The sequence below is a fragment of the Indicator indicator genome, chromosome 8 (assembly GCF_027791375.1).
Source record: "Indicator indicator isolate 239-I01 chromosome 8, UM_Iind_1.1, whole genome shotgun sequence".
Classification (NCBI taxonomy): Eukaryota; Metazoa; Chordata; class Aves; order Piciformes; family Indicatoridae; genus Indicator; species Indicator indicator.
This window is the reverse complement of record NC_072017.1, coordinates 5,272,174-5,296,597: the sequence shown is the minus strand read 5'-3', so window position 1 is coordinate 5,296,597 and position 24,424 is coordinate 5,272,174. Positions and strand designations below refer to the sequence as shown.

The window sequence follows — 24,424 nt, the reverse complement described above, 5'->3', positions numbered from 1 at the left end:
TTAGTTTGTTAGAGTTTTATCTGGACCAGGAAGAGAGAGAGAATGAAAGCAGCCTGGGAATGTGGCAGCTTCTTACAATAGTGAATTTCTGCTGTGGAACAGAAGCTCTAACTTCTTATTTTATCTTGATGGTCTATGGGCTCAAAATGTGTTTGGTGGGAGATTTCCCAACAAAATTGCATCTGAATGTTATGGATGTTCTAGATCTGTTTTTAAGCTGTCTGGAAAGATGCTAGAGCCAGGGCAACCAGCATTTATATGTGCGAACTGGGTCTGTTCAGCCTGGAGAAAAGGCTCCAGGGAGACCTTAGAGTAGCATTCCAGTGCCTGAAGGGGGCCTATAAGAAAGCTTGGGAAGGACTTTTTACAAGGGCTTGTGGTGATAGGATGAGAGGGAATGGACTGAAGTTTGAGGAAGGCAGATTCAGACTGGAGATTAGGAAGAAATTCTTTGCACTGGAACAGGTTGCCCAGGGATGTTCCCTCCCTGGAGGTGTTCAAGGCCAGGCTGGGTGAGGTCTTGAGCAACCTGGTCTACTGGAAAGTGTCCCTGCCCATGGCAGGGGGTTGGGACTAGATGATCTTTAAGGTCCCTTCCATTCTGTGAATCCATGACTGTATCCACCTATTCTTGGGAATGAGGCAACATTTACCTAACTGATGCTGTGCATTAACTAGAGCCATGGAGGAAGATCTCAACCTAAGCAGTAAATGATGTGAACTACTTTTTGTATTATGATTGATGGTGGCTGTCAAGTCAAGCTGCTGAAATATCTCACACTTAGTAGTAGGGGTGAGATCCACTCAATTGTTCAGGCTGGGTTTCATCTGGAACAAACTTGTAGTGTTCAGCACATACCCACAAATGTCTAGCATGGAGAAAGCCCCAGCTGACTGGTCTGTGGATTGCTAGATCACTGGCTATTAGCTTAGTGCTGCTGAGGTGGTGAAGTTAAGAGTTACCCCTCATATGAAAATGCAAGCTGCAGAAATGTGGGGAAGGAGGAAGGAAAGGAGAGGGTTGGGAAAGAAAGGAAAATGGAGCAATCCTCTTCCCTTCCTCTGCAGAGAACATGACTGAACTTCGTGCAGTTAGCATTGCTCCTCTGAACATCAAAAGAAAGCATTGAAACAACTTGGAGCTTTCTGTGAGGTTAGTATAGAATAGCAGTGCTTAAAATAGCACACCATTATTAATTCTGAAATTGTTTCACAGTCCCCCTTGCCCTCCCACTCCACACATTACATAGACACAGTTACTGTTATTTTTATGCTCCACTCCCAGTATCTCTGAAAAAGAACAATGCTCCAAATATGCTTATTTCATGGATGAAGGGAAGAAATGACAGGACAAGCAGTAACAGGCACAGAAGAGAGCATAGGAAGTTCTAAACAGGAGGCACTTCTTTGAAGGTGGTAGAGCACTGGAACAGGCTGCCCAGGGAGGTGCTGGAGTCTCCACCTCTGAAGTTATGTAAAGCCCACTTGGATGTTGTCCTGTGAAACCTGCTCTAGGTGAACCTGCTCTGGCAGGAGAGTTGGTCTAGATGGTCTCCAGAGGTCCCTTCCAACCCCTGTCATTCTGTGACTTGTGAAACACATACACCAGTTAATTCTGTTTCAGTTACACAGGTCTATAGCATGTGTGGGAGAGTCTGTTCCTCTGATCTGAGCTGACACTGGTCCAACTGCAGGTAATAGCAGCCCTTTAGCTTTTTCAGTATTTCACAGAATCACAGAATGTTAGAGGTTGGAAGAGACCTTCCAGTCCAACCCCACTGCCAGGGATGGATCACCGAGAGCAGATCACACAGGAATGCACCCAGGCAAGTTTTGAATATCTCCAGAGAGGGAGACTCCACAACTCCCCTGGGCAGCCTGTTCCAGTGTTCTGTCACCCTACCAGTGAAATAAATCTCCCTCCTGTTTCCATGGAACTTCCTATGCCTCAACTTCCACCCATTGCCCCTTGTCCTGTCACTGAGCAGAGCCTGGCTCCATCCTCTTGGCACTCACCCTGCACATCTTTATAGACATGAATGAGGTCACCTCTCAGTCTCCTCTTCTCCAAGCTGAAGAGCCCCAGCTCCCTCAGCCTTTCATTTTAAGGAAGATGTTCAACTCCTTTTATAATTTTTGTGGCTCTGTGCTGGACTCTCTCAAGCAGTTAAAGGTTTGAAAATAGACAAATAAATTTAATATATTCCTATTGACTTGCATGCATGAAATTATTGCATTCTCATCTGTTTTCCACAGAAGCAGATGTTGCAGCTATAGATTTTTGTCCAAGCCTGTCAAATAATCATGGTCATCTTGTAAATGATAAAAAAGTTGTATTTAGCCAAGAGTTCTTGCCATGATGGTGGTGGGAATGAGATATTGCTGCTCTCAGAAAATATCCCAAGCTTGCAGAGCCATTCGATTCCTTCTGGTCAGGGGAGGATGTCAATGATGGAGTAGCCACTTAGAGTGTGTTAACTCCCTGGGATGCATACCCTCGTGTGGCAGACTGCAGGCATTGCATCGACAAGGAAAGGCTTGGAAAGCTTCTAAAGACCTTTGCATTGTGGCAAAAATTCGACACAGGTAGTGGTTGTGGCACCTATCTAAAGGAAGGGTTGGCTGCCAGGGAAAGGGACTTGTTTCTGTGAGCTCAAACGGGGATGTGTTCAGCAGAAATGGGCTTCGTGGGGTTTTGTTTTCCATAGAACCAGAGAATGGTCTGGGTTGGAAGGGACCTCCAAATGCCATCCAGCCCAACCCCCTCTGCAGTCAGCAGGAACATCCTCAACTAGATCAGGTTGCCCAGAGCCCTGTTGAGCATCACCTTGAATATCTCCAAAGATGGGGCCCCAGATACCTCCCCGGACAACCTGTTCCAATGTTCCACTACCCTCGTGGTAAGGAACTTGTTCCTAACATCCAATCTAAAGCTACTTTTCTCTAGTTTGAAGCCATTGCACTTTGTCCTGTTACTACAAGCCTTTGTAAACAGTCTCTATCCTTCTTGTAAGCCTCCTTCAGGTACTGGAAGGTCCTTATTAGGTCTCCCCAGAGCCTTCTCTTCTCCAGGCTGAACAACCCCACCTTTCTCAACCTGTCCTTGTAGCAGAGGTGTTCCAATCCCCTGATCATTTTCATGGCCCTCCTCTGGACCTGCTCAGTCAGGTCTATGTCCTTCCTGTATTGAGGGCTCCATACCTGGACTCTAGCCTGAGTCTCACCAAAGTGGCAGAATCACCTCTCTGGATCTGGGAGCCACACTTCTTTTGATGCAGCCCAGGATGCCATTTGCCTTCTGGGCTGCCATTGCACACTGCGTGCTCATGTTCAGCTTCTCATTCATCAGCACCTCCAAGTCCTTCTCCTCAGGGCTGCTTTCTATCACCTCAACCCCCAGTCTGTATTGATAGTGATGGTTGTTCCAGCCCAGGAGCAGGACTCTGCACTTGCTCTTGTTGAACCTCATGAGGTTCATCTGGGCCCACCTCTCCAGCTTGTCCAGGTCCCTCTGGATGACATCCTGTCCCTCTGCATATTGACAGCACCACTGATATTTGGGAATATTGGGACAATATTCAAACCAACTCAAAACAGCTCTTATCTTCCTACAAGAAAAAGTATTCACACTTATGCCTGTGACTCAAATTAATTTCACTTGCCACATGAGTCAAATATGAATCATGATGGATAGAAGCATAACTCCTGATGGTCTTGTGATTATTTGCTCTTTCTGAAAGCCCTGTTTATAAGTTTGGTTATTTTTTTTTTTTTTGGGTGGTATATCAATATATTTTAATTTCGCATTACATTTTTGAACCACAAATGTTTTTCTTTACTATGTATGATAATATCTTCAATACCTTTGTCCTACTGGAAGGATGCTAATAAGTCTCCCTGGAGCCTTCTATTCTCCAGGCTGAACACCTCCAGCTCCCTCAGCCTGTCCTCCTAGCAGAGGTGCTCCAACCCCTGATCATTTTCATGGCCCTGCTCTGGACCCTCTCCATCAGGTCCATGTCCTTCCTGTATTGAGGGCTCGGGACCTGCACACAGTACTGCAGGTGAGGTCTCCCCAGAGCAGAGCAAAGTGTCAGAATCACCTCTCTGGATCTGCTGGCAGTGCTGCTTTTGATGTGGCCTAGGATGTGATTGGCCTTCTGGGCTGCAAACTCACACTGTCTGCTGATGTCCAGCTTCTCATCCATCAGCACCCCCAAGCCCTCCCCGAGTCTGTATCAATAGCAAGGATTGTTCCGGCTCGGGTGCAGAGCAATCCTTAGTAGTACACCAAATACCTTGCAGAGCTGTGCAGTTGACCTCTGCTTAGCTGTTTTAAATCAACAAAACTGAAGCCCTTCCAGAATGCAGGCAGATTTTGTTTGACAAACCTGATCTGCGTTCCACAGCTTTCCAGGCTGACTGGCAGCAGTGAGAATCCTGCAATTCTTAATCGATTGAATCACGTGCCAGCTTCTCTTGGATTTTTTATCCAGGAGTGATCTCAGGCAAAATTTTGCTCTTTTGGAAGCCTTTTCTTTTTCTGTTTTGCAAACACTTCTTACCACGACACCCATCACAGGCAGTGCATTTGTATGCAGCAGCTGGGCAGCTGAGAATACATTAATTAGTATCTTACAGCAGTGGGCACTTATTATTTGTTATGCCATCATGGGAGGACACAATGAAGTTATTGTAGAGTTGCTATGGTTTCCAAAGGAGGTACAGTGCAGATTAATTGCCTCAAGATGCCAGATGGTGCTGAATATTTCCTAAGCAAATGCCCCATCACATTTGCCTCTCCTATGTCTCTGTAGTAAACAAGCCATTGATAGAATGGAGGCTGAGAATTCCCCTTCATAGCCCTCCACAGGTTTTCTGTTTGCCCTGAGCATATTTACATTCTTCAGACTTTATTGTTCACATTTCTCCCATCTGGGCAAAGAACCTAATGAATGAACTTCAGAAATGAGCAGGTAAGAAAACTCTGCTGCTGGACAACTTGACTGCTAGTGGCTCCTCTACACTACACCAGCTATTTTTGTATCATCTGTCATGGCCATCCCAAGAATATGTTGGATAGAAACATGCTTGATCCTGTTCACAGTGCAAGAAAATTTAACACACTTTAACCACTGCCTGCAGTCAAGACTTACCTTTAGCTCCTTCACCACTTTGCAGCTCATGGGGACATCCTACAGTACAGCACTGTAGACAAACCTCTTTTTGTACCAGGGTTGTTCAGCCTGGAGAAGAGAAGGCTCCAGGGAGACCTAAGAGTAGCCTTCTGGTACCTGAAGGGGTCCTACAAGAAGGCTGCAGAGGGACTGTTTACAAAGGACAGTGGCAGGACAAGGGGCAATGGTTTGAAATTAGAGAAGGGTAGATTTAGATTGGATATTAGCAACAAGTTCTGCACCATGAGGGTGGTGAAACACTGGAACAGGTTGGTAGTTGAGGCCCCATCCCTGGAGATATTCAGAGTCAGGCTTGACAAGGCTCTGAGCAACCTGATCTAATGGAGGATGTGTCCCTGCTCACTGCAGGGGGTTGGACTGGATGACCTTTGGAGGTCCCTTCTAACCCAAAACATTGTCTGATTCCATGAAAGAAGTCTTCTGCAAAGGTGAAGAGCAGTCCCTGCATACAAAGGGTCTGGTCCACCCCAGATCCATAAAGATGAGCTTGGTGAGAAGAAAGGAAGTTGTCACTTAGATTAACTGTGGTAGTTAATGCTGGGGGTGAATTTTCCACCCACCACAATAACCCACTGAACTTTCCACTAGTTCTGGGTTGGTTTGGGGTATGGTAAAGACAGATGGACTAGCAGTCAGGTGCTAAGTGATGGGGTGGGGGGGAGGGAAGGGTTATGGAGCTGTAATTCAACAGTAGCTGTGTGTGTTTCCTAATACTTGAGTGATAACAGCTGTATAATTGCATGCTGTAATTATGTAAAATGATTTAACTAAATCAGTAGTACTGATGCTTACTATTTAATTATTATTATTAAGCAGTTACTTTTGCTAATGTATTGCTTAATCAGTGAATGCTTAATTTTTTATAGTCTCTTACATCAGTGATGTTTCATGCCTACAGGTTAGAGGGTGTAAGATAGACTCTTGAGGAAAATAATGTCCAAAGGAGAACATACTTAAAGTAGAATAAGAGATGGAGTTTCCAGGGGAAAATCACCCAAGAGCAGACTAATTGATACTGCTGCTGATCCTTCTGAAGGGACTCCCAAAGCATCTTCACAAGATGTGAGTGATTCCAGTCAGAATTAGAGGGGTCCTCCCTCCAACCAGATAGAGGAGTGGGACAGCTTGGGTTCATTGGGTTGTATAGATTTGATGGCTTGGCATGTTGAACCCAGGAGAGCATAAAGCTTTAGTAGAAATAGGCACACAGTGCACTCTGATGTCATCAAGCTATGAGGGGTGGGACTCATCTGTATTTCTGGTGTGACAGAGAGATCTCCACTCCTGGATGTGTTGGAAGCAGACCACCGGGATGCAAACCCCGGGTTGCTTTCAGATGGAGGGGTGGAAGGAGTCACTGAAATTGACTGCTCCAGGGGTGGGAACACAGCCCCACCATTTAGACTGGTCATGGGCTGATCCAGACTGTACTGGAACAGGGTGGAGCTCCAGAGCATCTGCAGTGAGATGCCTTCTGTGTCCCACAAGGTGATTTCATTTTGAGTGAGAATGAACAGTGAATGTAGGTATGATGTATGTTGTTTGATGTGAAGTGCTGCTGGACATGGTGCAGATGGTATAAAATAAGGGTTGGGGAAGGTCATGGGTTGAGTTGAAGTATCTGCTGGTGATACTCAATGCCATGCTGCTGTCATCCCAGCTTCAGAATGAAAGTGCTGGCTGGAGCATCATGGGGCTTGAAGTCCAGCTTGTAAACATGAGAGGCTTCCTGTGCCAGTTGCTGCTTCTGGTTTCAGGGGTTTGGGGTGTTGGTTTTTTCTGCTGGGCTGGCTTCTGCTTGCTGGGGTGGGGGAAAATGTTTTATTGCTGGCTTCTGCTGCTGCTTCTGCATTTGGCAGCATGTTTTCTGCAAACAGGCTGAGGTCATTGTTAAACTCCTTATCTCAATCCACTTTTGTGTGTGTGTGTTGCTTTCCCTCCCATCTGTGTGGGGAGAGGAAGGCTGGCAAGAGCAGGCTGGGGTAAACCAGGACAAGATGTAAATATCAACTCTTATTTTGTAGTGTTGAAGCTTAGGTACAAAAAAACCCAAACAAAAAAAAAGGCTGTTTGCCTTGTTAGGTTGTTTAAAATGTTTAAACAAGAAATGACTCAACGGCAACTGCCTGTGGTTCAAGCTGCATGTGAAAAGATATTTTAATTCCTTATCCCTGCATAAATTTTGGTTCTTGATTCAAGCAAAGGAAATAATACTTGAAATGCCTAGACTAAATGAAGTACTACCTTTCTTTCCTTAAAGCTCTAGATTCAGTACTACCTTTCTTTCCTTAAAGCTCTAGATTCAGTACTACCATTCTTTCCTTAAAGCTCTAGATTCAGTACTACCTTTCTTTCCTTAAAGCTCTAGATTCAGTACTACCTTTCTTTCCTTAAAGCACTAGACTCTTAGAAATAACAGAAAACAGATCTCTTTCTGAGGTCAACAAAGGGGAAAAGAAAACACTGTCAAGGAGTCAGACAGCTCACTTTAGGCTATGTGTGTTTACAGTGATATCACATTCAGCTGTACAGCTTGAGGACAACGCATGTAATTCTGGTGTAATAAAATTATTATAGGAGCCAGAGAGGTATGAAATCACCTCTTGCATTGCACCAGCTCTTCATCATGAAACAGCAGATTGCACAGTTTGGTGGTGAGACACTGGAACAGGTTGCCCAGGGAGGTGGTGGAAGCCTCATCCATGGAGGTTTTTAAGGCCAGGCTGGATGTGGCTGCGAGCAACTTGATGTAGTGTGAGGTGTCCCTGCCCATGGCAGTGGGAGTTGGAACTGGATGATCCTTGAGGTGCCTTCCAACCCTAACAATTCTATGGTTCTCTGAAATTTTTTGGCTATGATCTATCTTGTTCCAGTCAGAGGAACCGCATATTTCTTCTATAAAGCTAACAAACCAGGACTTTACTGAGCCCAGCTTCTTGCATTACTGCAAGTTTACAAGCCTGACATTCTAAATTATTTATTTTAATGTAAAAAAAAAAATGTTGTCAAGATTCAACTCTTCCAACAAAGAATCTGAGAAGGAGGTCAGACATAGAAGACTGGCAAAGCAGTAAGGCTGAGAGGTGGGGGAAGGAAGCAGAGCAGGGGAGAAAATCCAAACCAGAACTGCTGCAGAAGCTTTGCTTGGTATGCAAATGATATGCTCCAACTACTCTATTTGCCGTGAAATTTGAATCTGATTAAAAGGCTTTCAGAAAATTAGTCATAACAAAATATTTGCTCCTAATGAAGTAAGTACAGAAAACAAAATGAAATTGTTATACACATTAGCTTTCAATGACTATACAAATTAATTGCATTTACACTCTGCTTTTTTTTCCTTTTTTTTTCTTTTTTCTTTTTTCTTTTTTCTTTTTTTTTCTTTCAGCCAATGATGCCTGAAAATTAGAGGGAAATGTTTCAAGTTGGGAGAAGCTTGGGCAGAGAGGTGTAAGGACAGTGCTCATTTCAGTGTCATATTTGCTAATGTAGATAAATAGTTTTTCAAACTGAACAACATGTGCCAAAGTTGTGATATGCATGAGGAATACACTGTGAGGGGTTGTGAGGAGAACCAATACCAGCATTTTGAATTTCTCTGAAGTCAAGTGGGGCTTCTGACTCCAGCTGATGACACTAAATTCAATTCCTGTGCACTAGGGAAACCTACTAGCCCTTGAAATCAGTCATCTCATGTATGCTACCCACTGCACTCTTATGAAATGTGGCTGACAACTATACACCAAGGGTGAGGAAATAATTTTCCTTTCATTTGAAAGAGGAAAATAAGATACATGGAAGCATTTCCTTTCAGTGAGTGTGCATGTGTGTGCACCTTCATCAGTCAGGGACAACCAAAACTTGGACTTAGGTTTCATGTACTCTCTGAGCTGACTTTAGTCTCTGTTCTAGAGCTAAACCACCCAAGTGCTTCACTTATTTAAAAGGAATCTTCATCTGCCCAGCTGATTTAGCTTTCATCTGGGTTTTCATAGACTGGCTCAGGTTGGAAGGGACCTCAGAGATCATCTGCTCCAACATCCCTGCTGGACTTGGCTGCTCAAAGCCCCATCCAGCCTGACCTTGAACACCCCCAGGGAGGAGGCAGCCACAACCTCCCTGGGCAGCCTATTGTACCACACCCTTGTACTGGAGAACTTCTTCCTAAGATCCAGTCTAACCCTACTCTCCCTCAACTTCAAACCATTCCTTCTTGTCCTGTTGCTACACACTTTTATGAAAAGTCCCTCTCCAGCCTTCCTGTAGGATCCCTTCAGATACTGGAAGGCAGCCGTAAGGTTCCTCTGGAGTCTTGTCCTCTCCAGGCTGAACAACCTCAACTCCTTCAGCCTATTCTCATAGCCCAGCCCTTGGATCATCTTTGTGGCTCTCCTCTGGACTGAAAATAAGCAGTCTGCTGCAGTAAAACGAGAATTTGCCCCACAAATTAAGATGCAGGAAAGAGAAGCTTCTCAGATTACTTGGCCTGAAACCGATGTGCCAGCAGAAGGGAGATGGAGCCCAATAAATGAACGTCTTTGGAGACCACAGTAAAATAGGATCCTAGTGACAGTGCATGCCTGTGAAAATTCACTCCAGCAATCAGACATCCCAGGTGCCTATTTTGTCAGGAATTGCTGTGCTGCTCAGTGTTCCAGGACCAGTTCTGGACAATGAAATAGCTGTTACATTCAGAGAGGTGCCATTTAGCCACCAGGCACTTAGCTGCTCAGCATAAAGGCCACTGCTGGTGAAAGGGATTTGTTTGAAAGGAGAGAGTGCCTTGTGTGTGTTATTAACTGGAGACCAAACATTTAAGTACGCTGCAGCTCAGTCAGTATCTTGGGCTCAGCATCACTGATGGGGAGATAATGGGGAGGTCTGAATTCCTGCTGAGCTTACTAAGAGTTGGGACTGCCACTGAACCTTGCCAAAGAATTGAAGTCTTGCCTTTGTGAATACATTTTTCAGACATAAGTATCTACTAAAATGAGGGCATGCATTTGAATTTGCCTCTGATGAGTGCACACCACAGAGGAAATAGTCATTTATATGTGAGTGCTCAGCTGAAGGCTGCAGCCTATGGGAATTAATGTAATTCAGCAGCCTCCTCAGCTCCAGGGAGCAAATAAGAAAGAGTAATATGAAATTAGTCTTTCAGTAAACTAATCAAACCAAATCAACACAAACCAGAAAGCCCCTCCAGAAAACAATCTATAAATCTATCTCACATTAATGAGAAGAATCTTGTAACTGAATTGTGGAAGTAGCATGCAGTCAGTGATAACCTGATGGGGCTGGCTGCACTGAAGAGCTGTGACAGGCAGGCTCAGGACACAGCCCTCAGATTCCTGCTGGAAATAGTGTTGAGTGTTGTTGCTGTCCCTCAGCTGTGACAAATAGCAGTAGAGGTGGAAAGAAAGAGATCCAGAGAGAGAAAGAAGTATTTCTTTTGTTTTGGAATAGGTTCAAGACAAATTGGGGGGGGGGGGGGGAAGGGCAGATATTTAGCATAACAGACTGTTGGCTTTTATCATTTGTAAAGGACTGACCAGGTAGCCTATAGAGGAATGCACATACATTTTAATATTTACTGGAGAAAAAAGCATGACAAATTTCCTTTTCTTTCTTCTCTCTTTCTCTTTTTTTTCCCCCTTTGGATCCTATCTTGGATTGCAGGTATGAGAAAACAGACTGATGCTGCCCCAGGAGCTCCTGAGGTTTTAAAACCCAGGGACTGTGCTAACACTGTCGATTCCTGAGGAGACATGCTGCCTTCCTCTTTCATTTTCAGTCTGGTTAATGAGCCTGTAAATTTAATTAGCTCAGTCCAAGTGCTCAAAGTCCAAGCTGAAATGGAAAGAAAACAAGATTAGAATAGTGTATGGAGGCTAGACTTGTTTTGCTGCCTTTGATTTCCTGAGCAATAAAGTAAGGTTGAAATAATAATAATAATAATAATAATAATAATAATAATAATAATAATAATAATAATAATAATAATAATAATAATAATAATAATAACATAAAAATAATAATAACAGCAACAACAAGGGAATGTGACTGAAGACATATGATTCATAATAATGTATATACCAATAATAATAATGTATATAATATAATATAATATAATATAATATAATATAATATAATATAATATAATATAATATAATATAATAATAATGTATATATAATAATGTATATACTATTAAACAGTGTTCAGATATCAGAGTGCTGGGTACTCAGCTGGTGAATCAGTGTTTCCCAGTTCTGAAGAGATTAAGGGTAGCTAAAGGAGAAGGGATCACTTTTTTCTTCCCCCTCCATTACCATGGTTTGTTCATATCCTTCTGGTCAATAATGTCTGACATCTCTTTTTTTGTTTGTTTGTTTAGCTTTTTCTTTCTTAACATAGCAAATGAGTGGCCCAGGAAAGTGACTGCAAATTAGAGTTGTGAGTAACTGGATTTAGGCTAACAAGAGTGCACTGAAGTATGGGGGGAAAGCTGGACAGCCCTGCATCACTTGTTCCCAATGAAGCAGTCAGTGCTGAAAGAGGAAAGAGTAATCTGTCCTCCCAAACTTATGTCCTCTGCGGACCTGTTTTTCTGTTAGCAAACTGAAAAGGAAAGCCACTTTCCTCTGGTGGTGCCTCTCTAGCCTCCCCTGCACCTGTCTGGGGCTGATGTGTGCCAGCCTTACCCTGAGATGAGCAACAGCACCTAACATCCCTGTGCCAGCTGGTGAGTCACCAGTCCAGGCTCCTCTGCTGGCACACACTAAGCTCTGAATTTCTGTTGCTATAAGGCAACAATTTCATCCGTTGGTTCAGACAAGCACTTGGTGACATTATTTCCCAGCTCATGGAAAGGGTTTGTGTGAATCAGTCTGAGTGAGGTGATTCCCAGTTCAGTAGCTGAAATCCACAGAACTCAAATGACTTCATGATTCATCTCATCTGCACTTAGCCAGTAAACAGACCAATACCATAACCCTTTCCCTGATCTTCTTCTTTTCACCTCTAGACTTGGTGATGGGTTACTGTCATGTGGAAAAGTCTATCCATTGCCATCTCTTCTGTGTCTGGGGATGGCTTTTCTGCCTCCAGATCTCAAACATTCACCTGAGGAAAGTCAGAATCACAGAAATAACCACGTTGGAAAAGACCTTTGAGTTCATCATGGCTATTAAACTCTCCTCAGGAGCACACAAGGCAAAGCTGCTATCTTCCTGAAGGCTATATGACATGCTATCCTTTCCTTTCCATCTGGGATTTAATACATTTGCATGTACAGAAATGTTTCCTTCACCAAAACTGACACCCACTTTAAAAACAGCACAGCAATCCAGGGATTGGATGACTTTTCTTAGTAGCTGTATGGAAAAAGCAGGGTTTGTAGAGCATCTTCATTAAAAAAGAGCCAGTCTGCTGTTCCATGCATGGAAAATAGTTGGAACCCCCCCCAGCTTTGGCTTTGGAGTCTTTATTTTCTTAGCAATGACCTGAAACTGCAAATCACATGAAATAATTGATGAAGTTTTGAATAAAAGAAACCCACAGAAAAAATGCTAGCAGGAACACCAGCTAGTAACCATGGAAGCTAAATGGAAGTCCTTTGTCTTATTTTCATCACTCTTATTCCTAGGTGTGAAATGAGACCTAGGCTGCTTTATATTATGTTATTATCTGTAGAATGTTTACTGTCTATAGTCACCATAAGAATGTGGGTGGTCTTTTTAAGGAGAAAAAAAAAAAGTAGAAAAAGAAAACACTGAATATTATTTTCTCCTCTGAAAGCCAGAGATAGATTTAAAAGAAAAAGAAAGAAATAACTACCAGTCATATTTTTGGCTCACAAATAGATGTAAAAAATTGCTGCACAGTGGAAAGTTTGAGAGAGGCATGCAAGATCTGTGCCTCAAGTCAGATACAGAGGGTTAGGAGATCTTTTCATGTTCAACAGCAGAATTTCCATCCATTCTGCAAGCAGCAACCTGTATGTACTGCCACAGAAGACTAAATCACAGTATCACAGTACATTTCTCATTTCAGGTTTAAGTACAGTGCCAAAGTGAGAGCTCTGAAACTTCATTTATGAAGGCTGCCTTCAGCTACTGGCAGACCACTACTAAGTCTCCCCAGAGCCTCCTCTTCTCCAGGCTGAACACCTCCAGCTCCCTCAGCCTGTCCTCCTAGCAGAGGTGCTCCAACCCCCTGATCATTTTCATGGCCCTGCTCTGGGCCCTCTCCATGAGGTCCATGTCCTTCCTGTATTGAGGGCTCCGGACCTGCACACAGCACTCCAGGTGAGGTCTCCCCAGAGCAGAGCAAAGTGTCAGAATCACCTCTCTGGCTCTGCTGGCAGTGCTGCTTTTGATGCAGCCCAGGATGTGACTGGCTTTCTGGGCTGCCAGCACACACTGTCTGCTCATGCAGACTGTCTGCTTATGCAGTCTTAGAATCCATTGTTTCCAGCTCCATTTTTTTCTTGTCATGTTATTGGTCATCATGGGATGTGTCTGTTAGATGTCTCTCTAGAAGCTTCATCCGGTAGTTGGCCACAAAAAATTTTGGTGGTCATATATTTTGGAATCTAGAAAAGGATTCAATTTATGTGCTGATCTCCATTCAAATCTCTGGTATATATTCTCCTGATCAGTTCAAAATAATGAGAGAAAAATATTTGTATCATAGTAGCAATTTGTAGAGGAAAGAACAACTGTGTTGGGGGGTGGTGGAATTGTTTTATAGATATGATGCATCAGGAAAAGAAAATCCAGTTCAGCAGGGGACAAAAATAAAAAGCATGTCAGAAGAGGTAATCAGCTCAGATTTGGAGACAGGACCTGCTACAAGAAGCACTGATTCACTAGGAGTAATATCCTCTCTCATACTCATCTTGTGTTTCTCATTGTTTCAATGAGAAAGGAACAACCTTGGAAGGAAAAATGATGCTCAGACTGGTGATAGTTTTCAAGGCTAATTTTCAGGGATTGCAAACAGTCCCTCTTCATTGTGAACAAAACTGAAAAAAAAAAAAACAACCCACGAAAGCTTCAGGGAGTCATTCCCACGCTCAGAGCTCCCCCTGGAACAGCCTCAGCTGCAGCAGAGATATCTGAATGCTGTCCTGAGGTTCCTCACACATCTCTTTCTCTTAGCTCCCACTAGAAACCATCTTTCTCTGTTGGGCTTATTCTTGGAGATTGAAAATAACACAAGCACAGGGATTAGAAGGATTTGCCTTCAGTTACATTGGAATCAAATGAGTGGGAAGAACTAAGACTAGTGAAATTCCATTTAGCACTGCTCTTCCTCCTGTAATTCATTACCATTTGCTTAAGTACTCCAACTATTCTTTCCAGGGTCTTCATGTTTTGTGGAGAAGAGCTCTAGGCAATACCAACCAATAAAACTTGCAAATTCTATGAAACTTCCATCACCTTTTGACTCAGAAATTGTAGAATCATAGAATCAGCCAGGTTGGAAGAGACCTCCAAGCTCATCCAGTCCAACCTATCACCCAGCCCTATCCAATCAACCAGACCATGGCACTAAGTGCCTCAGCCAGGCTTCTCTTGAACATCTCCAGGGTCAGCAACTCCATCACCTCCCTGGGCAGCACATTCCAATGGCAAATCTCTCTCTCTGTGAAGAACTTCCTCCTACTATCCAGCCTAGACCTCCCCTGGCACAACTTGAGACTGTGTCCTCTTGTTCTGCTGCTGGTTGCCTGGGAGAAGAGCCCAACCCCCACCTGGATACAACCTCACTTGTTGTAGGGAGTGATAAGGTCTCCCTGAGCCTCCTCTTCTCCAGGCTGAACACCCCCAGCTCCCTCAGCCTCTCCTCACAGGGCTGTGCTCCAGACCCCTCCCCAGCTTCATTGCCCTTAAATCCACATATTCACATGTACACCAGACAAAAAAGAAAAAATATAGCTCGTTATAAGGCAGATATCTTAGGCCTAGGTGTTGCTTTCAATACTTTGGATAAATTACAGTTAGATCATTGCATGTTGCATCGTTACCATTTTGGATGTGGTGGTCTTCCCCTCTCATTGTCACCTTCTGTTGAGCAGCTGCTGAGCTGTCAACGCTTCATTAATCAGTGACCTTTATCTAAACACATCTCTTCAATGGCCCTTGGAGACAAGATAGATTTAGTTCTATAGTTCTACTGGAATTACTCTGAGACTCTTACAAAGAAACAAAAGAGATTTGTAGGTACAGTGAGGAAGCTTCTGTTATCAAATCTTATTCTTAGGTTATGAAAATGTTTTTCAGGTCCATTTATAACCAGACTAGGTTTTTGGATAGGTAATATTTATTTTTTTTTTCACCTTAACTCTGAGGGAATCAATGCCAACAACATGTCAGCAGCCCCTTTTAGGTCACGAAAAGTGTGGCCAGCATGTTTAGGAAGGTTCCTCTATCTCTCTACTCTGCCCTGCTGAGACCACACCTGGAATCCTGTGTCCAGTTTTGGGCTCCCCAGTTCAGTCCTTTCAGGCAGTTGTGGAGAGCAAGGAGGTCCCCCCTCAGCTTCCTCTTCCCCAGGCTAAACAATCTCTGTTCCCTCAGTCACTCATAAGACTTCTCCAAGCCTTTCACCAGCTTTGCTACCATTCTCTAGACATCCTCATTCCTCAAAACGAATGAGGAAATCAACATTTATCAAGGTCATGCACAAAAGTGCTCAGGGAGGTAAGAGGACAGACATATGGGATAATTTCTGCTACCTTTTTTTGCCAGAAAAGTTTCCATTTCCAGACTCTTTATGCTGAAATGTCCTCCATAGTATCTGGATAGGGAGTCAACAACCATCTTTAACTAGAAATTCACAGACATTTCACAGTATCACAGTCTCATAGGGTATCAGAGGCTGGAAGGGACCTCAAGAGATCATTGAGTCCCCTCCCCCCCACCAGAGCAGCATCACTTAGGGGAGTCTGCACAGGAATGTATCCAGGTGGGGTTGGAAAGTCTCCAGAGAAGGAGACTCCACAACCCCCCTGGGCAGCCTGTTCCAGGGCTCTGTCACCCTCACTGGAAAGAAGTTTCTCCTCATGTTGAGCTGAAATCTTCTCTGTTCAAGTCTGAATCCCTTGTTCTCTGTCTTATCACTGTGAACCACTGAAAAGAGCCTGGTCCCCTCCACTTGACACCCACCCCTCAGCTATTGATAGACATTGATCAGATCCCCTCTCAGTCTTCTCTTCTCCACACTAAACAGCCCCAGGGCTCTCAGTCTCTCTTCACAGAGGAGATGCTCAAGTCCCCTAAGCATCCTCCTGGCTCTCTGTTGGATTCTCTCCAGCAGGTCTCTGTCTCTCTTGAACTGGGGAGCCCCAAACTGGACACAGGATTGCAGCTGTGGTCTCAGCAGGACAGAGTAGAGAGGTAGAAGAACTTCCCTAGCCCTGCTGGACACACCTTGCTTGATGCATCCTAGGATCCCCTTGGCTCTCTTGGCCACAAGAGCACATTGTTGTTCCATGCAGAACTTGCTGTCCAGCAGCACTCCAAGGTCTTTCTCTGTGGAGCTGCTTTCCAGCAGGGCAGTCCCTAACCTGTCCTGGTGCCTGTTGTTATTTCTCCCCTGATGCAGGACCTTGCACTCGTCCTTATTAAACTTCCTGAGGTTTGCCTGCACCCAGCTCTCAGCGTGTCCAGGTCACGTTGGATGGCTGCACAGCCTGACAGCTGTCAGCCAACCCCCCCAGTTTAGTATCATCCTTTGGATTTTCACCCATGAGTATGATTTCTCCCTTCCCTTGCTCTCTTCCCCAGCGCTCCGACGCACGCAGTGGCTTCTTGAATCTTTAATCGCCGCGATCCCTTTACAGGTTTTAGTTTAAAGGTAACCATAGCGCAAACGCATCCATTATTAACGGCCAGCCCGCAGCCAGTGAGCTTCTTGGGAACCCTCTTTGGTTTAATATGAGAAGGCCTGTCAGCAGCAAAGAGTGCTGACATTGTTGTCAAGTGTGACCAACCGGCCAATGCGATGGGCACCGCGCTGGGACAATGCAAACTGCTCATATCCGTGGAAGAGGCGATGTGCAAGAGCCAGGCGAAGGCGGACGGCGAGAGGCTCTCCAGGAAGGTTCGGTTCCGCGTGGCCTCCTCGCACAGCGGGAGGGTGCTGAAGGAGGTCTATGCCGACGGGGAGGCTGCTGACTCTCTGGACTCTGAGTACACCAGCAGCTCAGAGACCGACCAAACCAGCCGGCTGAGCGAGGTGGAGGGGCAGCAGAACGGGCATGGCGGGTCCGAGTGTGACGAGAACGAGAACGAGCAGGACGACCTGCTCGTCTTAGTCAGAGCGGCTAAAGAGAAGGGGTTTGGGACGAAGAGAGTCAACATCCTCAGCAAAAATGGCACAGTCAGAGGAGTAAAGCACAAAGTCAGTGCTGGCCAAGCCCTCTTTGACAATTTGGCAAAAGTATTTCAGGTAGGTGATGTGGTTCTGCTGGCTGAGCTCCCTGTGTCTGTCCCTTTTAAATCCCCACGTTCTTCCTCCCTTTGTCCAAACCTCTCTCTTTGGTGATTTCTCCATATTCTGCCTCCTTCCCATTGCTATCCATTTGCTATCATGGCACAGGAAGGGCTCGTTGCTCTTTCAGGTTTAGAGCAAGCTCCCCACTCCCAACAGACTGTGAGCAGAGAACGTCAAGTTTTCTGACTAGAAATATTCTGCTTGCCATGGACCAGGAAAGGAAAGTAACAGAAGAATTAACTGGGGCTTCATTGAAGATGTCTGCAGACCCACTGTACAGGGATGGGTCATGTTTCCACTCCTATTATATGAGTTCTAATGAATTCACAATGTTATCTGCTGTGTCCCTAGATGTAAATATGCATACTTGCAAATTGCACTGTGTTTAATCTGCAAAGTAGATCCAATTAGGTGCAGGATGGCAGCAATGACAGTTTTCCCACATGAAAATTTCAGAGGAATGAAATCTTAGTCAGAGGTCTCTTGTCTGAAGGTCTGTTTTCCATTTATTTCGTGGAAGGAGAAGAATAACTTTGTGTTTGAAGCCACAGGCAGAGCAACACAGCCCTCAGAAAAACAGCCAATAACAAAAAAAAAAAAAAAAAAAAGAGAAAAGTTCTGAAATATTTAGCTCATATATATAATTTATCTCTGTGCACAATTCAAGCCTTTAAATCATTAATTCCCAAACAAAAGAGCAACAAGTGTGCAGCCAAATTCTTTCTAAAGGTTGTTACAATTCAGAGTTATGGTGGTACATAAGTTAACCTATAATTGACTTAAGGGAATTGTTTTTAAAGCATTTATGCAGTTTTAAAGCACAGGGAACTTGATATTAGTGATGACTGTTGTGTATTGAAATGAAATCTGAAGTTCTTTCTTACTTTGAAACTAAATCATCTCATAATGCATTCACAGATGGCTGTAGATCAGCAGTCTTTTGCTAGCCTTTATGTTGTAACTCAATTATAACAGTATTTTGTCAATACTGTTGTGCCTGGAGAAGCTGGATGCCGTTGCCTCAAAGATGAATTAGCTCTTCATATTTGTTCTTTACAGCACATAGCACTCAGGTAGCTTGCTTACTTTCAGGCAATCCGCTGAAGAATTTGTCCTTGAGCTCACCACTCTGATAAAATTCACAGATTCACAGGTTGCATTGGGTTGGAAGAGACCCTCAAAGGTTGTCTTGTCCAGCTTCCCTGGAGTCAGCAGGGACAACTCCAACTAGATCAGGCTGCCCAGGGTCACATCAAGTCTCATATCGAATGTCTCCAGGGATGGGGCCTCAACTTGGGCAATCTGTTCCAGTATTTTACCACTATCATTGCAAAGAACTTCCTAATGTCCAACCTAAATCTACCCTGCTCCAGTTTCAAACCATTGCCCCTTCTCCTATCACTAAAAGCCTTTCTAAACAATCCCTCCTCAGCCTTCCTGTAGGTCCCCTTCAGGTATTAAAATTTAGATCTAATGTCTTCCTGGAGCCTTCTCTGGCTGAACAGTCCCAATTCTTTCAACCTGTCTTTGTAGGTGAGGTGCTCCAGCCCTCTGAAAATAATGTTTACTTCTTTTGAGTCAACATGAGCTAGAAAGTGTTACTGGAGCATGTCTGGGTTCTCCTTTAACCTTGATTCCAAACACTGAATCAGCTAAATGAATGGACCCATTTGAAGGCACATGGACCTTAATCAGTGGGCTTGCCATCTTGCTGCTTCTGTCTCCAGGTTTAGTTTGGAAGTTCTTTAGGTAAGGTCCATGGACAATAATCAATGGACATTGATTTCAGTGAAGTTTTTGTTATTCCTAGAGTTTCTTTTATCCCTAGAAGAGTTGCAAGTCAGAACCAGCACTATTTCTGTGAGGCATAGGAAATTTCATGGAAACATGAGGAACAATTATTTCACTGTGAGGGTGATGGAACACTGCAACAGGCTGTCCAGGGGGGTTGTGGAGTCTCCCTCTCTGGAGATAATCAAAACCCACCTGGATGTGTTCCTGTGTGATCTGCTCTAGGTGATCCTGCTCTGGCAGGTGGGTTGGACTGGATGATCTTTTGAGGATCCTTCCAGCTCCTAACATTCTGTGATTCTGTGATCTGCAGTTCCATGTTTCCTTTCACTTAGGTGAGCAACCTGAGATGTATACCAACAGCTGAGACATCACAAAGTCCCTTATCCCTGAGGAGAGCCCGTCTCTGCCCCTTTGATGACCCAGCAGGAGATGACCTCATTACACATTTCTTAGAGCCAGTATAGAAGCAGGTGTTTGTAATCTTAGAGGAGGCACAGGAACTCTTGAGAGTCCTAAATCCTGAGCACTGAAAAATCCTTGAATGCAAACAGTCCTGTAGTGTTTAATCTACCACATAACTAAAATGTGTCTGCAAGAAGCCAAATACAGAGCACGAGTGTCCTGTGACCCTAAAACTAGTGTTTTTTTGAGATTTTCTACAGTGGCTGCTTTCTGATCCTTCAAACTATGTTGGGGATTGGTCTCTTCTCCCAGGCAATCAGCAACAGAACAAGAGGACACAGTCTCAAGTTTTGCAGAGGGAAGTTTAGCCTTGATCTTAGAAAGAGAGGTTGCCCACTGGAATGGGTTGCCCAGGGAGGTGGTGGGGTTGGAGGTGTTTAAGCAAAGCCTGGATGAGGCACTTAGTGCCATGGTCTAGTTGATTAGATAGGGTTGGGTGATCAGTTGGACTTGATGATCTTGGAGGTCTCTTCCAACCTGGCTGATTCTGTGATTCTGTGGCAAACTCCTCTGCTATGCTATTACTCCAAACACACAGTGCTGCCTGCTATAGAGATCCTTTAATATGAATTACTTTGCTCACCTCTTCTAGGAATTCGTTAACCAGGCTTTCCTAAGTTGTGCAGAAAAGACCTTTGATGTTCTCTGTTCAAATACCTGTGCTAAAAGCACTCCTATGTATTTTAATGGGATAGATAATGTTTTGAATGTTTATTCAGACCCACCCCCCCATGGGTTCTAACTGCAGCCTTTCTACAGACAATTCCTTCCCAAAACAGACTCAGATGGGGAAAAAAACCCTATAAAATCATACTTTCTGGAGTTTTGGGGAATTTTAAAAGAGTAATGTAGTACAAGAGGTGCTTCTAGAAGAAAAATTGGGGTTTGGTGGTTATTGTTCTATGACTCAAGCCTGGCTTGAGGTTGCACATCTACTGCTAAGTATACATTCATCTCCTGCTCCTGAGCACTTCCATCATAGAATCATAGAATCAACCAGGTTGGAAGAGACCTCCAAGATCATGCAGTCCAGCCTATCACCCAGCCCTATCCAATCAACCAGACCATGGCACTAAGTGCCTCATCCAGGGTTTCCTTGAACATCTCCAGGGATGGTGACTCTACCACGTCCCTGGACAGCCCATTCCAATGGCAAATCTCTCTCTCTGTGAAAAACTTCCTCCTAATATCCAGCCTAGACCTACCCCTGGCACAACTTGAGACTGTGTCCTCTTGTTCTGCTGCTGGTTGCCTGGGAGAAGAGCCCAACCCCCACCTGGCTACAACCTCCCTTCAGGTAGTTGTAGACAGCAAAGAGGTCTCCCCTGAGCCTCCTCTTCTCCAGGCTAAACACCCCCAGCTCCCTCAGCCTCTCCTCATAGGGTTTGTGTTCCAGACCCCTCCCCAGCTTTGTTGCCCTTCTCTGGACACCTTCCAGTACCTCAACATCTCTCTTGAATTGAGGAGCCCAGAACTGGACACAGCACTCAAGGTGTGGCCTGACCAGAGCTGAGTACAGGGCAGAATAACCTCCCTTGTCCTGCTGGCCACACTATTCCTGATGCAGGCCAGGATGCCATTGGCTCTCCTGGCCCCCTGGGCACACTGCTGGCTCATGTTCAGCTACTATCAACCAGCACCCCCAGGTCCCTTTCTGCCTGGCTGCTCTCCAGCCACTCTGTCCCCAGCCTGTAGTGCTGCTTGGGGTTGTTTTGGCCAGTCACCAGCACAACCTGCAACTTCCCATTTCTCTTTGAGAAGAGAAGCTAGGTCCCTCTCAGTAGTGTGCCTGATGACTGTCTGTGTTCCTGGATGTGAGCTGTTTCAGTGCTGTGGCAGTAAAATGTCTCCCACCAGGCTGACCCTGCACAGCTGGTGAAGTGGCTGCCAGCTGCTGGGGCTGGCACAACTGTGGGGATGAGGTGGCACAGAGGAGGAGAGCAGGGCAGATCTGGAGGTTATCTGAGCTTTATGGCAGGAAGTTTTGGGGGCAAAAAGGCAGGGAAGAGACCAGCCCTACTGATGCCTTAGGGAAGCCTGGTTTCCATGACAACCCCTCCAGTCTTTCCCTCCCAGAGGTGGAAGCCACAAGGAGATCGTTGACATAGCAACCACATCCTTGGGGGGTGTTTGTGTGTGTGTGTGTGCAAGAAGATGTTGCTGTGGCAACAACTCCCCAGTCCTTGCTTGGAGGGGAAGGCAGGAGGCCAGGCTGTGGTCATTGTTGGAGGTCAGGGTTGGTCACACAGGCACCTGGCCTCCACATGCCCCTGAGCTGGGACTGGAGGGGTGGCTTCCAGCAGGGTTGGCAATACAGAGGTCAAAAAGTCAGGAACATTTTATTCATGAGAAATGTACACTGCTGAGAAGCTTGAATAACAGCAAGGTTCTGGAACTCCCAGTCTCCCTGTTCTTGCACCTCCTTGGTGTAAGTGGACTTATCTCTTTGCAAAACACTAAAACTGGTGCTGTCAGCAGCTCTGGAGATGGGGCATGGCCTGCTAATTGCATCAGAAGCAAAGTCCCCTTCTCTGCGTATCCAAAGTAATTGTAGTCTTATTCCAGGATGTTACTAGAATCTTTGTTTTCCAGTGTTTAAAGTGCTGTTAAAAAAAAGCAGATAACTACAAGTATTTTCTGTATTTTCTCATAGAAAGTAGGAGAGAAATGGTTCTTATTTCCTTGAAATAAAATTCTCTTCATGACCAATTTTTATGTCTGGGTCCATCCCTCTGATGGCTTCCAGGTGAGAGAGAGCAAACCTCCTTGGGTGATGTGCTACATTGCTAAACACATTTCATGCCAGCCCAGGTTTCCATCCCAACGTGCAAGGCAATGGAGCTCGGCCAAAGGTTTTACACACCCCTCCCTTCATTTCCACTCTTTCATCATGGGTCCTTTCCTCCATTTTCATACTTACACACTCCACTGGTTTTCCAGCCTCCTCTGAAAGGTCACCTTCTGCAAAATTAGCTGCAGATCTTATTCTCAGGCAGGGTTTGCTGACGTCTATGACGAAAGGGCAGGCATGGTTAACAAACCTGATTAATGCCTTTGTGAATGCTGCTTCAGAGGGGATATGGGTGAAGAGTCAGGCATAATGTACTTGGTCTTTACAATAGTTTGCAGCACAGTGTCTCAGGTAGGGCTAACACTTAATGTTTCAAAGTGCAAGTCAATATACAGCCTGATAAAGAATTAGCTTGTCGATATTTAGAGGGAGAGGTGGGAAAGAACTAAGAATGGAGTGGAAGTCTGTTAAAAGAAAGAGAGCTTCTTGGGTGGTTAGGTTCACTCTCATCTTTCTTCACTTATTAGATGATCTGGAAAAGTGAACTCATAGCAGGACACGCAGAGCTTACAAACAAGGAGGGCTAGCTAATCACATAGAGAAGGGCCATGAGGATGAGCAGGGGGTTGAAGCTCCTCTCCTGTGAGGACAGACTGAAAGAGTTGGGGCTGTTCAGTCTGGAGAAGAGAAGGCTCTGAGGTGACCTTCTTGTGGCCTTCCAGTATCTGAAGGGGGCTACAAGAAAGCTGGGGAGGGACTTTTTAGGGTGTCAGGGAGTGATAGGACTGGGGGGAATGGAGCAAAACTAGAAAGGGGTAGATTCAGATTGGATGTTAGGAAGAAGTTTTTCACCATGAGGGTGGTGAGACACTGGAACAGGTTTCCCAGGAGGTGGTGGAAGCCTCATCCCTGGAAGTTTTTGCAGCCAGGCTGGATGTGGCTCTGAGCAACCTGATGTAGTGTGAGGTGTCCCTGCCCATGTCAGGGGGGTTGGAACTGGATGATCCTTGAGGCCCTTTCCAAGCCTAACAATTCTATGATTCTAAAGGAATGATAGCAGCAAACCCAACTATATTCCAAAGAAGGCAGATGCTGCAAAATGCTGTTAAGGAAAGTTTCTGCTGCAATAGTGCAAGCAAAGGTTTTAGGGTGAGTGGCATGGTATAGACCACTCCAGCTCCTGGAGGGTATACCACTAAAATCCCTAAAACTCTGGTAAGAAGAGAGAGAGAGAGAGAGGGGTCTGCACTTCTGTAGACCTCAGGATGCTGCCCTTCTCACTTCTTTGGCAGATCATCATGGGGCTCTTTGAACTCAAAAACTGCTACTGGGCTAAGATTGTAAAAGCTCTGCTGAACCTCTCCTTTGTAGTCTCATCCATTCACACTTGCTCTGTGACTTCCAAATGAGCATAGGCTGGAAAAGGAAAAGCCATGCTGGATTGTTTGCACCTCCCTGCTGACAACCTAAAGTCATAGCATTTGCTGCAGTAATGACACTTAGACAGAGATAAATTCCAATGAGTTGCAGGTACTTCCTCTGAGGTATGAAGTTCTAATGTTAGCAAGTCTGGAAATACACTGAAGAACAGGAAAATCCACTGAAGAACAGGAAAATCCACTGATGAATAGGAAAATCACCTGAAGAATGGGGGAAAATGTAATAGAGACCAAGTGA

The 24,424-nt window shown here is 44.8% G+C and overlaps 1 protein-coding gene across 1 annotated transcript in view; it reads left to right on the top strand.

Annotated features, from left to right (window-relative positions):
* The first annotated feature begins 17,208 nt into the window (after positions 1-17,208).
* The window catches only part of GRXCR1 (glutaredoxin and cysteine rich domain containing 1), a 56,806-nt gene continuing 49,590 nt past the window's right edge, over positions 17,209-24,424 (top strand). Inside the window, exon 1 of the mRNA XM_054383296.1 lies at positions 17,209-17,655. Within this exon, the coding sequence (XP_054239271.1) occupies positions 17,209-17,655 (447 nt within the window). The remainder of the gene's footprint in view (positions 17,656-24,424) is intronic.